Here is a 14,113-nt window from a genome sequence, read left to right as displayed (position 1 = left end):
AGTAGAAACCCCCCACAAGTGACCCCATTTTGGAAACTAGACCCCCCAAGGAACTTATCTAGATATGTGGTGAGCACTTTGAACCCCCAAGTGCTTCACAGACGTTTACAACGCAGAGCCGTGAAAATAAAAAATCATTTTACTTTCCTCAAAAATGATGTTTTAGCAAGCAATTTTTTATTTTCTCAAGGGTAACAGGAGAAATTGGACCCCAGTAATTGTTGCCCAGTTTGTCCTGAGTACACTGATACCCCATATGTGGGGGTAAACCACTGTTTGGGCACACGTCGGGGCTCGGAAGGGAAGGAGCACCATTTGACTTTTTGAATAAAAGATTGGCTGGAATCAATGGTGGCGCCATGTTGCGTTTGGAGACCCCCTGAAGTGCCTAAACAGTGGAAACCCCTCAATTCTACCTCCAACACACCCCTAACCCTTATCCCAACTGTAGCCGTAACCCTAACCACAACCCTAACCGCAACACACCCCTAACCACAACCCTAACCCCAACACACCCCTAACCCTAACCACAACCCTAATTCCAACCCAACCCTAACCCTAAGGCTATGTACCCACGTTGCGGATTCGTGTGAGATTTTTCCGCACCATTTTTGAAAAATCCGCGGGTAAAAGGCACTGCGTTTTACCTGCGGATTTCACCTGCGGATTCCTATTGAGGAATAGGTGTAAAACGCTGCGGAATCCGCACAAAGAATTGACATGCTGCGGAAAATACAACGCAGCGTTTCCGTGCGGTATTTTCCGCACCATGGGCACAGCGGATTTGGTTTTCCATAGGTTTACATGGTACTGTAAACCTGATGGAACACTGCTGCGGATCCGCAGCGGCCAATCCGCTGCGGATCCGCAGCCAAATCCGCACCGTGTGCACATAGCCTAATTCTAAAGGTATGTGCACACGCTTTGGAAAACGCTGCGGATCCGCAGCAGTTTCCCATGAGTTTACATTTCAATGTAAACCTATGGGAAACAAAAATCGCTGTACACATGCTGCGGAAAAACTGCACGGAAACGCAGCGGTTTACATTCCGCAGCATGTCACTTCTTTCTGCGGATTCCACAGCGGTTTTACAACTGCTCCAATAGAAAATCGCAGTTGTAAAACCGCAGTGAAATGCGCAGAAAAACCGCGGTAAATCTGCCATAAATCCGCAGCGGTTTAGCACTGCGGATTTATCAAATCCGCAGCGGAAAAATCCGCAGAGGAACAGAATACGTGTGCACATACCGAAACCCTAACCCTAACCCTAACCCTACCCCTAACCCTACCCCTACCCCTAACCCTACCCCTAACCCTACCCCTACCCCTACCCCTAACCCTACCCCTAACCCTAACCCTAACCCTAACCCTAACCCTACCCCTAACCCTACCCCTAACCCTAACCCTAACCCTAGTTCTAACTCCAACCTTAGTGAAAAAAAAAAAAAATTCTTTATTTTATTATTGTCCCTATCTATGGGGGACAAATGGGGGGGGTCATTTACTGTTTTTTTATTTTGACCACTGTGATAGATTATATCACAGTGATCAAAATTCACATTGGAACGAATCTGCCGGCCGGCAGATTCGGCGGGCGCACTGCGCATGCGCCCGCCATTTTGGAACATGGCGGCGCTCGGGGAAGAAGACTGACGGACCCCGCCAGGATCGGTAAGTATAAGGGGGGGAGATCAGGGCACAGGGGGGGGAGATCAGGGCACGGGGGGGCGTCGGAGCACGGGGGGGGAGGGATCGGAGCATGGGGGAGAGTGATCGGTGTGCGGGCGGGTGGATCGGTGTGCAGGGGGGGGGGATCGGTGTGCAGGGGGGGTGGTTCGGAGCACGGGGGGGGATCGGAGTGCGGGGGGGTTTGATTGGAGCACGGGGGGGTGTGATTGGAGCACGGGGGAGCGGACAGGAGGACGGGGGAGCGGAGCACAGGACGGAGGGGAGCGGGCCACAGATCGGGGGGCTGGGGGGGCGATCGGAGGGGTGGGGTGGGGGCACATTAGTATTTCCAGCCATGGCCGATGATATTGCAGCATCGGCCATGGCTGGATTGTAATATTTCACCATTTTTTTAGGTGAAATATTACAAATCGCTCTGATTGGCAGTTTCACTTTCAACAGCCAATCAGAGCGATCGTAGCCACGAGGGGGTGAAGCCACCCCCCCTGGGCTAAACTACCACTCCCCCTGTCCCTGCAGATCGGGTGAAATGGGAGTTAACCCTTTCACCCGATCTGCAGGGACGCGATCTTTCTGTGACACAGCATATGCGTCACAGGTCGGATTGGCACCGACTTTCATGACGCATACGCTGTGTCACAGGTCGGGAAGGGGTTAATGCCATACAGCCTCCTATCCTCGTCTCCTCTGATCTCAGATCCGGTCCCCTTCCTACAACCTATATATAAGGCTAATGCCATACAGCCTCCTATCCTCATCTCCTCTGATCTCAGATCTGGTCCACTTCCTACAACCTATATATACGGCTAATTCTATCCTCGTCTCCTCTGATCTCAGGTCTGGTCCACGTCCTACAACATATATATAACATTAATGCCATACAGCCATCTATCCTCGTCTCCTCTGATCTCAGATCCGGTCCACTTCCTACAACCTATATATAAGGCTAATGCCATACAGCCTTCTATCCTCGTCTCCTCTGATCTCAGATCTGGTCCACTTCCTACAACCTATATATCAGGCTAATGCCATACAGCCTCCTATCCTCATCTCCTCTGATCTCAGATCTGGTCCACTTCCTACAACCTATATATAAGGCTAATGCCATACAGCCTCCTATCCTCGTCTCCTCTGATCTCAGATCTGGTCCACTTCCTACAACCTATATATAAGGTTAATGCCATACAGCCATCTATCCTCGTCTCTTCTGATCTCAGATCTGGTCCACTTCCTACAACATATATGTAAGGCTGATGCCATACAGCCTCCTATCCTCGTCTCCTCTGATCTCAGGTCTGGTCCACGTCCTACAACATATATATAACATTAATGCCATACAGCCATCTATCCTCGTCTCCTCTGATCTCAGATTTGGTCCACTTCCTACAACCTATATATAAGGCTAATGCCATACAGCCATCTATCCTCGTCTCCTCTGATCTCAGATCTGGTCCACTTCCTACAACCTATATATACGGCTAATGCCATACATACTCCTATCCTCGTCTCCTCTGATCTCTGGTCTGGTCCACGTCCTACAACATATATATAACATTAATGCCATACAGCCTCCTATCCTTGTCTCCTCTGATCTCAGATCCGGTCCACTTCCTACAACCTATACATAAGGCTAATGCCATACAGCCTCCTATCCTCGTCTCCTCTGATCTCAGATCTGGTCCACTTCCTACAACCTATATATACGGCTAATGCCATACAGCCTCCTATCCTCGTCTCCTCTGATCTCAGATCCGGTCCCCTTCCTACAACCTATATATAAGGCTAATGCCATACAGCCTCCTATCCTCATCTCCTCTGATCTCAGATCTGGTCCACTTCCTACAACCTATATATACGGCTAATTCTATCCTCGTCTCCTCTGATCTCAGGTCTGGTCCACGTCCTACAACATATATATAACATTAATGCCATACAGCCATCTATCCTCGTCTCCTCTGATCTCAGATCCGGTCCACTTCCTACAACCTATATATAAGGCTAATGCCATACAGCCTCCTATCCTCGTCTCCTCTGATCTCAGATCTGGTCCACTTCCTACAACCTATATATAAGGTTAATGCCATACAGCCATCTATTCTCGTCTCTTCTGATCTCAGATCTGGTCCACTTCCTACAACATATATGTAAGGCTGATGCCATACAGCCTCCTATCCTCGTCTCCTCTGATCTCAGGTCTGGTCCACGTCCTACAACATATATATAACATTAATGCCATACAGCCATCTATCCTCGTCTCCTCTGATCTCAGATTTGGTCCACTTCCTACAACCTATATATAAGGCTAATGCCATACAGCCATCTATCCTCGTCTCCTCTGATCTCAGATCTGGTCCACTTCCTACAACCTATATATACGGCTAATGCCATACATACTCCTATCCTCGTCTCCTCTGATCTCTGGTCTGGTCCACGTCCTACAACATATATATAACATTAATGCCATACAGCCTCCTATCCTTGTCTCCTCTGATCTCAGATCCGGTCCACTTCCTACAACCTATACATAAGGCTAATGCCATACAGCCTCCTATCCTCGTCTCCTCTGATCTCAGATCTGGTCCACTTCCTACAACCTATACATAAGGCTAATGCCATACAGCCTCCTATCCTCGTCTCCTCTGATCTCAGATCTGGTCCACTTCCTACAACCTATATATACGGCTAATGCCATACAGCCTCCTATCCTCGTCTCCTCTGATCTCAGGTCTGGTCCACGTCCTACAACATATATATAACATTAATGCCATACAGCCTCCTATCCTTGTCTCCTCTGATCTCAGATCCGGTCCACTTCCTACAACCTATACATAAGGCTAATGCCATACAGCCTCCTATCCTCGTCTCCTCTGATCTCAGATCTGGTCCACTTCCTACAACCTATACATAAGGCTAATGCCATACAGCCTCCTATCCTCGTCTCCTCTGATCTCAGATCTGGTCCACTTCCTACAACCTATATATACGGCTAATGCCATACAGCCTCCTATCCTCGTCTCCTCTGATCTCAGGTCTGGTCCACGTCCTACAACATATATATAACATTAATGCCATACAGCCTCCTATCCTCGTCTCCTCTGATCTCAGGTCTGGTCCACGTCCTACAACATATATATAACATTAATGCCATACAGCCTCCTATCCTCGTCTCCTCTGATCTCAGATCTGGTCCACTTCCTACAACCTATATATAAGGCTAATGCCATACATACTCCTATCCTCGTCTCCTCTGATCTCAGGTCTGGTCCACGTCCTACAACATATATATAACATTAATGCCATACAGCCATCTATCCTCGTCTCCTCTGATCTCAGATCCGGTCCCCTTCCTACAACCTATATATAAGGCTAATGCCATACAGCCTCCTATCCTCATCTCCTCTGATCTCAGATCTGGTCCACTTCCTACAACCTATATATACGGCTAATGCCATACAGCCTCCTATCCTCATCTCCTCTGATCTCAGATCTGGTCCACTTCCTACAACATATATGTAAGGCTGATGCCATACAGCCTCCTATCCTCGTCTCCTCTGATCTCAGGTCTGGTCCACGTCCTACAACATATATATAACATTAATGCCATACAGCCATCTATCCTCGTCTCCTCTGATCTCAGATTTGGTCCACTTCCTACAACCTATATATAAGGCTAATGCCATACAGCCATCTATCCTCGTCTCCTCTGATCTCAGATCTGGTCCACTTCCTACAACCTATATATACGGCTAATGCCATACATACTCCTATCCTCGTCTCCTCTGATCTCTGGTCTGGTCCACGTCCTATAACATATATATAACATTAATGCCATACAGCCTCCTATCCTTGTCTCCTCTGATCTCAGATCCGGTCCACTTCCTACAACCTATACATAAGGCTAATGCCATACAGCCTCCTATCCTCGTCTCCTCTGATCTCAGATCTGGTCCACTTCCTACAACCTATACATAAGGCTAATGCCATACAGCCTCCTATCCTCGTCTCCTCTGATCTCAGATCTGGTCCACTTCCTACAACCTATATATACGGCTAATGCCATACAGCCTCCTATCCTCGTCTCCTCTGATCTCAGGTCTGGTCCACGTCCTACAACATATATATAACATTAATGCCATACAGCCTCCTATCCTTGTCTCCTCTGATCTCAGATCCGGTCCCCTTCCTACAACCTATATATAAGGCTAATGCCATACAGCCTCCTATCCTCATCTCCTCTGATCTCAGATCTGGTCCACTTCCTACAACCTATATATACGGCTAATGCCATACAGCCTCCTATCCTCATCTCCTCTGATCTCAGATCTGGTCCACTTCCTACAACCTATATATAAGGCTAATGCCATACAGCCTCGTATCCTCGTCTCCTCTGATCTCAGATCTGGTCCACTTCCTACAACCTATATATAAGGTTAATGCCATACAGCCATCTATCCTCGTCTCTTCTGATCTCAGATCTGGTCCACTTCCTACAACATATATGTAAGGCTGATGCCATACAGCCATCTATCCTCGTCTCCTCTGATCTCAGATCTGGTCCACTTCCTACAACCTATACATAAGGTTAATGCCATACAGCCTCCTATCCTCGTCTCCTCTGGTCCACTTCCTACAACCTATATATAAGGTTAATGCCATACAGCCTCCTATCATCGTCTCCTTTGATCTCAGATCCGGTCCACTTCCTACAACATATATATAAGGCTGAAGCCATACAGCCATCTATCCTCATCTCTTCTGAACTCAGATTTGGTCCACTTCCTACAACATATATATAACATTAATGCCATACAGCCTCCTATCCTCGTCTCCTCTGGTCCACTTCCTACAACTTATATATAAGGCTAATGCCATACAGCCTCCTATCCTTGTCTCTTCTGATCTCAGATCTGGTCCACTTCCTACATCATATGTATAAGGCTAATGCCATACAGCCATTTATCCTTGTCTGTATAATCTTCTGATGCCGTCTCATTGTCTGTTGGCCCAAACTGACCTGGTTTCTGGGCTGCAGTATCGTCCTTCTACCAGGGATGGACAGGTACTAGAGGGTGTAAGTGTTGAAACCCCCAGGACTGGAAGAGAGGGGTCACGTAGGAGGGTCACTGACATCTCAGACAGCTGTAAATACACATTTTGACAATTTAGTCCTTATGACCAGTTAATCTTTATCTGTTATGTCTACTGCACCATCTTACCATGCAGCAACATACAAGATATATCCACACATTAGAATAACAATCTGCTATCCACATATATAAGACAATTAATCAACACTTGGTCTGAATGTGGGAGAACTCTGTAGATGCCAGGGAAAAACTAGACTAGGAGCCTTGACTGTACATTTTTGTAGGAAAAGTACTAAATACCATGCTACAAATAATGCAGAGTACTTTTTTTAACTTTACATTGAGATGCGATTTCTCACCTTACTTTCACTGGCGCTTACACACACGTGGCTGTAAGTGTATTCTCTGTTGAAGGTATGGGTGAGAAGACGAAGACACTGTAAAACATATACGATTACAATATAAATATCAGCATGGATTCCATAAGAGGACAACAGTAATATATTATGCAGTGATTTAGTAGATTATTCACATCTGTCCATATAAATAGAGAGAGCCAAGCATGGGCATCCACCTGTCTTCTGACAGTGGTTCACCATGGGACACCATTCACAAGTGGTGAGAAATGGATGCAAAAAATGTAAAACTTGGAAATAACCCTTTATCAAGAGAGTCAATTTGTTTATGTTTCTATCTGTTCCAAAGCTGTCTCTGTACGGGATTGCATTATTTTTGTAAACTAATTCTAACGGCTTTTCTTCTGCCGTATCTAACTAGCATCCATGGAATAAGGTGTCACTACATATGAAACTTAAATAGATCCAGGAGTTTACAAAATATTGAAGCGTAGGAGGCTGGCAGATAATCATGTCCTGGCAGATAATCATGTCCTGGCAGATAACCATGTCCTGGCTGATAATCATGTTCTGGCAGATATCCATGTCCTGGCTGATAATCATGTTCTGGCAGATATCCATGTCCTGGCAGATAATCATGTCCTGGCTGATAACCATGTCCTGGCTAACAATTATCAAATAATACAAAACCCGGCACTCAACTTTGTGGTGTGAAGAAACGAAAGATTTATTATCCCAAATCAGAAAACGTTTCGGTCCCACAGCTGGACCTTCATCAGTAACGTTTACTGGGACAATGTATAGATTCAAGTGGCTATATGGCCTGCCCGGAGGTTGCTACCAATATAGTATTGGATATCCAGAGAGAAAAGTTACAGCCTATATGGGTGCTGTCATCGCGGCGTCCACCGCTTATTAGCAGGTGGACGCCGCGATGACAGCACCCATATAGGCTGTAACTTTTCTCTCTGGATATCCAATACTATATTGGTAGCAACCTCCGGGCAGGCCATATAGCCACTTTAATCTATACATTGTCCCAGTAAACGTTACTGATGAAGGTCCAGCTGTGGGACCGAAACGTTTTCTGATTTGGGATAATAAATCTTTCGTTTCTTCACACCACAAAGTTGAGTGCCGGGTTTTGTATTATTTGCTGATTACGGTTTGGGAACCTACCCGTGCACCTCATACGGGTGTGCACACGTGTTTCTAACTATGCTGGCTAATAATTATGTCCTGGCAGATAACCATGTCCCGCCAGATAACCATGTCCTGGCAGATAACCATGTCCTGGCAGATAATCATGTCCTGGCAGATAACCATGTCCTGGCTAATAATTATGTCCTGGCAGATAACCATGTCCTGGCTGATAATTATGTCCCGGCAGATAATCATGTCCTGGCAGATAATCATGTCCTGGCAGATAACCATGTCTTGGCTAATAATTATGTCCTGGCAGATAACCATGTCCTGGCTGATAACCATGTCCTGGCTGATAACCATGTCCTGGCAGAATGGATGCAATGCTATGCTTACTATGACATCTGTAGGCTCTTTTAAGGCATATGAACAGGAGTTGTTCAGATGGGCCAATACCATAGTAACATAGTAACATAGTAACATAGTTAGTAAGGCCGAAAAAAGACATTTGTCCATCCAGTTCAGCCTATATTCCATCATAATAAATACCCAGATCTACGTCCTTCTACAGAACCTAATAATTGTATGATACAATATTGTTCTGCTCCAGGAAGACATCCAGGCCTCTCTTGAACCCCTCGACTGAGTTCGCCATCACCACCTCCTCAGGCAAGCAATTCCAGATTCTCACTGCCCTAACAGTAAAGAATCCTCTTCTATGTTGGTGGAAAAACCTTCTCTCCTCCAGACGCAAAGAATGCCCCCTTGTGCCTGTCACCTTCCTTGGTATAAACAGATCCTCAGCGAGATATTTGTATTGTCCCCTTATATACTTATACATGGTTATTAGATCGCCCCTCAGTCGTCTTTTTTCTAGACTAAATAATCCTAATTTCGCTAATCTATCTGGGTATTGTAGTTCTCCCATCCCCTTTATTAATTTTGTTGCCCTCCTTTGTACTCTCTCTAGTTCCATTATATCCTTCCTGAGCACCGGTACCTTTTAATAAGCTACTTATGCATAGGGACAGGGTGAGGTCTCTTGATTTTAGGCTACAAGACAAATCTATGTTTTTATGCTGGACTATATCAATATACAAGTAGACAGCCCAGTACCTTTGCGGCCAGCTCTTTTTGTCTTTCACTGGCCATCTCCAGAGGGTTTTCCTCCACATTTGGGGAGCCTTCATCTTGGAGTGGTGCCATGTGACATGTGGGGCTCAGTGGAAGCATCTCATCAGTAGGGGAAGGAGTAAGACTGTCTGTTGCTCCCCGCAGTGTGGCTTCTAGTTTCTCACGTAGCAGTAGGTAATGTCGAGTCCTTTCAACCTAAACAAGTACAATAAAAAGGAAAACTTTAAACAACTTTGACCAACCCTGAAGAATCTATATGTTTTTATTTTTTTAGAATTTATTTTTTGGCAATGGATTATCTCCGATTTGCCAATCACTATGGCTCAAGTAATGTTTTTATCATCCTGATTTGTGGCAAATCTAGTCAATTATTGGCTTCAACAATGACCTCAATGAGATCCAAACCTCACCCCCTAAAGCCTTTGATTGACTGCAGCTGCAGTCAAGTGTCTTCACACCCTAAACACCCTATCATCACTATAGTAGGGGGTGCAAGACTCAATCGAGGGATTAAGAAAGCGTTGGCAGGGGACTGGCATGGTGAAAATTACAATTTTTGTTATTGTATACCATCGCAAACAGTTTGTAAAAAAATATGGGGCTATAAAACCCCTTTACTGGTCGGTCTGATAGTCTCTTTTTGGCAAGCATGATTGGTAATAAAATCCAAGAAATACCTCCTGAAGTAGGCTGAGTTTCTCCAGCTCCCACTGATGATCAAGAATTAGGCTGTCACTTCTTGGCCTCCAGCCTGCAAGGTTCTCTTCACCCCTCACATATGCCACGGAGGTGTCCAGCACACGTCTACGTCTTCTTTGCATCCCTAAATAAAAATTACAGGAAACAGACAGTAAGATACAAAAAATGGTATTAACTTCAATAATGGAACTGTCATGATCCAGTTCTGAGTTTGTGTTCAGCTGTCTTATTTCTGGACTGGTCATGTGGGAGTTAATCTCTGCCTCACTTTGAAGCTGGCTGAGCTATTTAAGTCCTTTGCAGCCTGTGGGCCAGTGTCAGCTATAGTTCATGCTGCACGGTTTGAGCACCTGGCCTGGATACTTGTACTAGTGTTCCTTTTGCCTCTGACCTTGGCTTGTCTGACGTCTCTTTCATTACCTGTGACACCTGTGTTGTTGTTCAGTGTTGCTGCGCTGTGTGTGCAACCTCTTTTCCTTAACCAGCACCCCTTGGTGGAGGTTGCTCTATACTGCACTGCAGCAGCACATTACAGGAACATTTGGAAATGTTGAATGTTTCATCTCCAACAGCCTATAGCCAGGGTAATGGGATGCTAACAGGTCACTTTACTGTAGGTTCTGAACACCCTAGACTAAGCCAAGAAAGAGTTTAGGATTTTTTTTAGTAAACTCCATTACGTGGGCATTCGGTATTGATGTTTTCATGGGCTTTTGTTTCTTTTGTTTAGTCTCTATGATCTTCATGGGCTCACTGTGTAGGCAATGTAGTCAGTATTCAAAATGGTAACATGCAGTGTCAGATTTCTAGCAACAGAAATCTCTGAAGAGTGTCATGAGGAGTAGAACTTTCTATAGTTACATAGTTATTAAGGTTGAAGGAAGACTTTAAGTCCATCTAGTTCAACCCATAGCCTAACCTAACATGCCCTAACATGTTGATCCAGAGGAAGGCAAAAAAAAACCATGTGGCAAATAGTAAGCTCCACATTGGGGAAAAAAATTCCTTCCCGACTCCACATAGGCCAATTTCATTCTAGAAATCCGTGATGGACTGAGATGACTTTCTAAGATACTAAAATACAACTCACCTGGACTGCTGGCTTCTGCAACTCGGCAAAGACTGAGTTCATATACTCCAGTCACACGGTTACTGCAAAATCAAAAACCTTAAGTCAAGGTGTGAAGCCACAGTAGACATATTAAACCAGTGCAACCAAGTCTGGTCTTATGACTCACAGTTTGTGATGCAATTTTGTGAACATGTTTTTAATATTAGTATGAAACACTGAAATGGTTGTACCACATATAAAACAATTTCAAAATGTTACAATTAGTGACGTGCTTTACATACCGTAGATGCAACAATTCTAGGAGAGAATACAACACTCTCAGATACATAATACAGTACCATATAGGTGTGTATATAGTACCGAGATGAGTACCACCAAGCAGACGTCACAAACATGGCCTTCAGGTACAAGTCACTAGTTATCCCTTGTACTACTTAAAGGGACTCTGTCACCTGAATTTGGAGGGAACAATCTTCAGCCATAGGGGCAGGGTTTTCGGGTGTTTGATTCACCCTTTCCCTACCCGCTGGCTGCATGCTGGCTGCAATATTGGATTGAAGTTCATTCTCTGTCCTCCGTAGTACATGCCTGCACAAGGCAATCTTGCCTTGCGCAGGCGTGTACTATGGAGGACAGAGAATGAAAGTCAATCCAATATTGCAGCCAGCATGCAGCCAGCGGGTAGGGAAAGGGTGAATCAAACACCTGAAAACCCCGCCCCTATGGCTGAAGATTGTTCCCTCCAAATTCAGGTGACAGAGTCCCTTTAAACCTAGTATAGAGTATATCCATTGTCAACAAGAGGATGCATAGACAAAGTCATCCCTTTGAGCATGAACTCACCTCTCAGAAGCTCGGAGACTGCCTGTACCAAATAGGTTTCGAATGGAACGACATGCAGGCAGTTTGGCATCCCGAGAATAAAAGACCATGCAGAAGTCCTTGGTGATAACAGCAGGCTGTGTACAGTTCTCCATCTGTGAGGAAGAGATTTCATTGCTTATTGAAATCCTTTTCTGCATCTGTTCATCATTTAAAGGGAATCTGTCAGTAAAATCAACCCTCCTAAGCTATCTATATGGGCATTTAGGTCATAGGAAGCTGAATAAAATTATACTTTGATATCTCTGATCAGATGTTTTCTTCCAGAAAAATTCTTAATATGTGTTAGGTGTCGAGTTCCCGCCTCTGCACAGGGGGAATCTCGGACCATCTCCGCTGCGGTCTCCCATTCTTCTCCAGCCACAGTGGAGCCTGCTCAGCGGAGACATCTGTCCCAGTGTCTGACTCAGCCTGATACTAGGCGACTGGTTACTACTGTTCTTCCAGGCTCTGCCTTTGTAGCCAGCGCTGAGCAGCGGAAAACAGATCTTTCTGGGACTAAGTCCTGCTTTTCCCATACTGGGCATGCCCACGGGACAACTTCCCATTGGAGGTCAGGGGTCACATGTGCAGGTCCTGAAGCGGTTCCTGTTGGACCACTAGGAAGGTCTTTGAGTGCTAAAACTATAAAAGGTTCACATGCGCTAGTATCAAACCTATGTTATGAGCTCAGTGCCAGTGTGTGTTATAACTGGTGATTCAGAAACACAATAGACCTGGTGGTTAAGAGCACACAAAGTGACCTGATAGTTAATAATGACATAGGACGAGCTCTGGGACGTGGGAACTCTGCTGACCGCAATCCCTAATCCTATCACACCACGCTAGAGGTAGCCGTGGAGCGCTCCTGACCAGACCTAGGCGCCTCGGGCACAGCCTGAGAAACTAGCTAGCCCTGAAGATAGAAAAATAAGCCTACCTTGCCTCAGAGAAATTCCCCAAAGGAAAAGGCAGCCCCCCACATATAATGACTGTGAGTAAAGATGAAAATACAAACACAGGGATGAAATAGGTTTTAGCAAAGTGAGGCCCGACTTACTGAATAGACCGAGGATAGGAAAGATAGCTTTGCGGTCAGCACAAAAACCTACAAACAACCACGCAGAGGGCGCAAAAAGACCCTCCGCACCGACTAATGGTGCGGAGGTGCTTCCTCTGCGTCCCAGAGCTTCCAGCAAGCAAGAAAAACCAATATAGCAAGCTGGACAGAAAAAATAGCAAACAAAAGTAACACAAGCAGAACTTAGCTTATGCAGTGAAGACAGGCCACAAGAACGATCCAGGAGAGAGCAAGACCAATACTGGAACATTGACTGGAGGCCAGGAACAAAGAACTAGGTGGAGTTAAATAGAGCAGCACCTAACGACTTAACCTCGTCACCTGAGGAAGGAAACTCAGAAGCCGCAGCCCCACTCACATCCACCAAAGGAAGCTCATAGACAGAACCAGCCGCAGTACCACTCATGACCACAGGAGGGAGCTTGACCACAGAATTCACAACAAGTGTGGTCATGGTTGTATGTGGTCAGGGTTTGGCTGAAATAAGCCCCTACAATATCGGCACCTCCGGTGAGGAGTTTTGTGTATGTGGATTCAGGGCTGGCATATAGCCATTAGAATTCCGGCTCCACTGGAGAGGAGTTGCTTGTGTGCTATTCTGACTGCATGACCACTGTTGGCTCTATTAGTGTTCTCCTGTGAGGTTTACAGGGCACGGCGTTCTCTATTCTTAGTGAATCTGTGAAGTAACAGAGTTCGCTTATACCGCCATATAGTACAGCCTGTTACTACCAGCAGGTTTCTCTCCTGCATGGTGGACCCTGGGTTGCGAACGCACCTACTGTCTTATATATATATATATATATATATATATATATTCGGTGAGTTCCGCCAAACCTAACAATATGTAAATGAGCTGTTAAGATCTATGGGCCAGATGCTGATCTCCCTGAGAATCTCCCTCCAAAGCATTCTTATAAATGCACTGGGACGTTACCAGTGTGAGACATGTAGATCAGGAGACCATACTGTCTGTCAGGACTCGAACTC

The 14,113-nt window shown here is 45.5% G+C and overlaps 1 protein-coding gene across 6 annotated transcripts in view; it reads right to left on the bottom strand.

Moving 5' to 3' along the window:
• Positions 1-14,113, bottom strand: part of KIF1A (kinesin family member 1A) — a 280,148-nt gene that overhangs the window by 22,562 nt on the left and 243,473 nt on the right. For all 6 annotated transcript variants that reach the window (XM_069727733.1, XM_069727735.1, XM_069727736.1 and 3 more), the window contains 6 exons: positions 12,025-12,158; positions 11,200-11,261; positions 10,088-10,233; positions 9,393-9,605; positions 7,137-7,214; positions 6,705-6,829 (listed from right to left, as the gene is read on the bottom strand). In XM_069727733.1, coding sequence (XP_069583834.1) covers positions 6,705-6,829; positions 7,137-7,214; positions 9,393-9,605; positions 10,088-10,233; positions 11,200-11,261; positions 12,025-12,158 — 758 coding nt within the window. The remainder of the gene's footprint in view (positions 1-6,704; positions 6,830-7,136; positions 7,215-9,392; positions 9,606-10,087; positions 10,234-11,199; positions 11,262-12,024; positions 12,159-14,113) is intronic.

The sequence above is a fragment of the Ranitomeya imitator genome, chromosome 5 (genome assembly GCF_032444005.1).
Source record: "Ranitomeya imitator isolate aRanImi1 chromosome 5, aRanImi1.pri, whole genome shotgun sequence".
NCBI classification, from domain to species: domain Eukaryota; kingdom Metazoa; phylum Chordata; class Amphibia; order Anura; family Dendrobatidae; genus Ranitomeya; species Ranitomeya imitator.
Note: the sequence above shows the minus strand (reverse complement) of the source record. Positions and strands in the feature narration are given on the sequence as shown.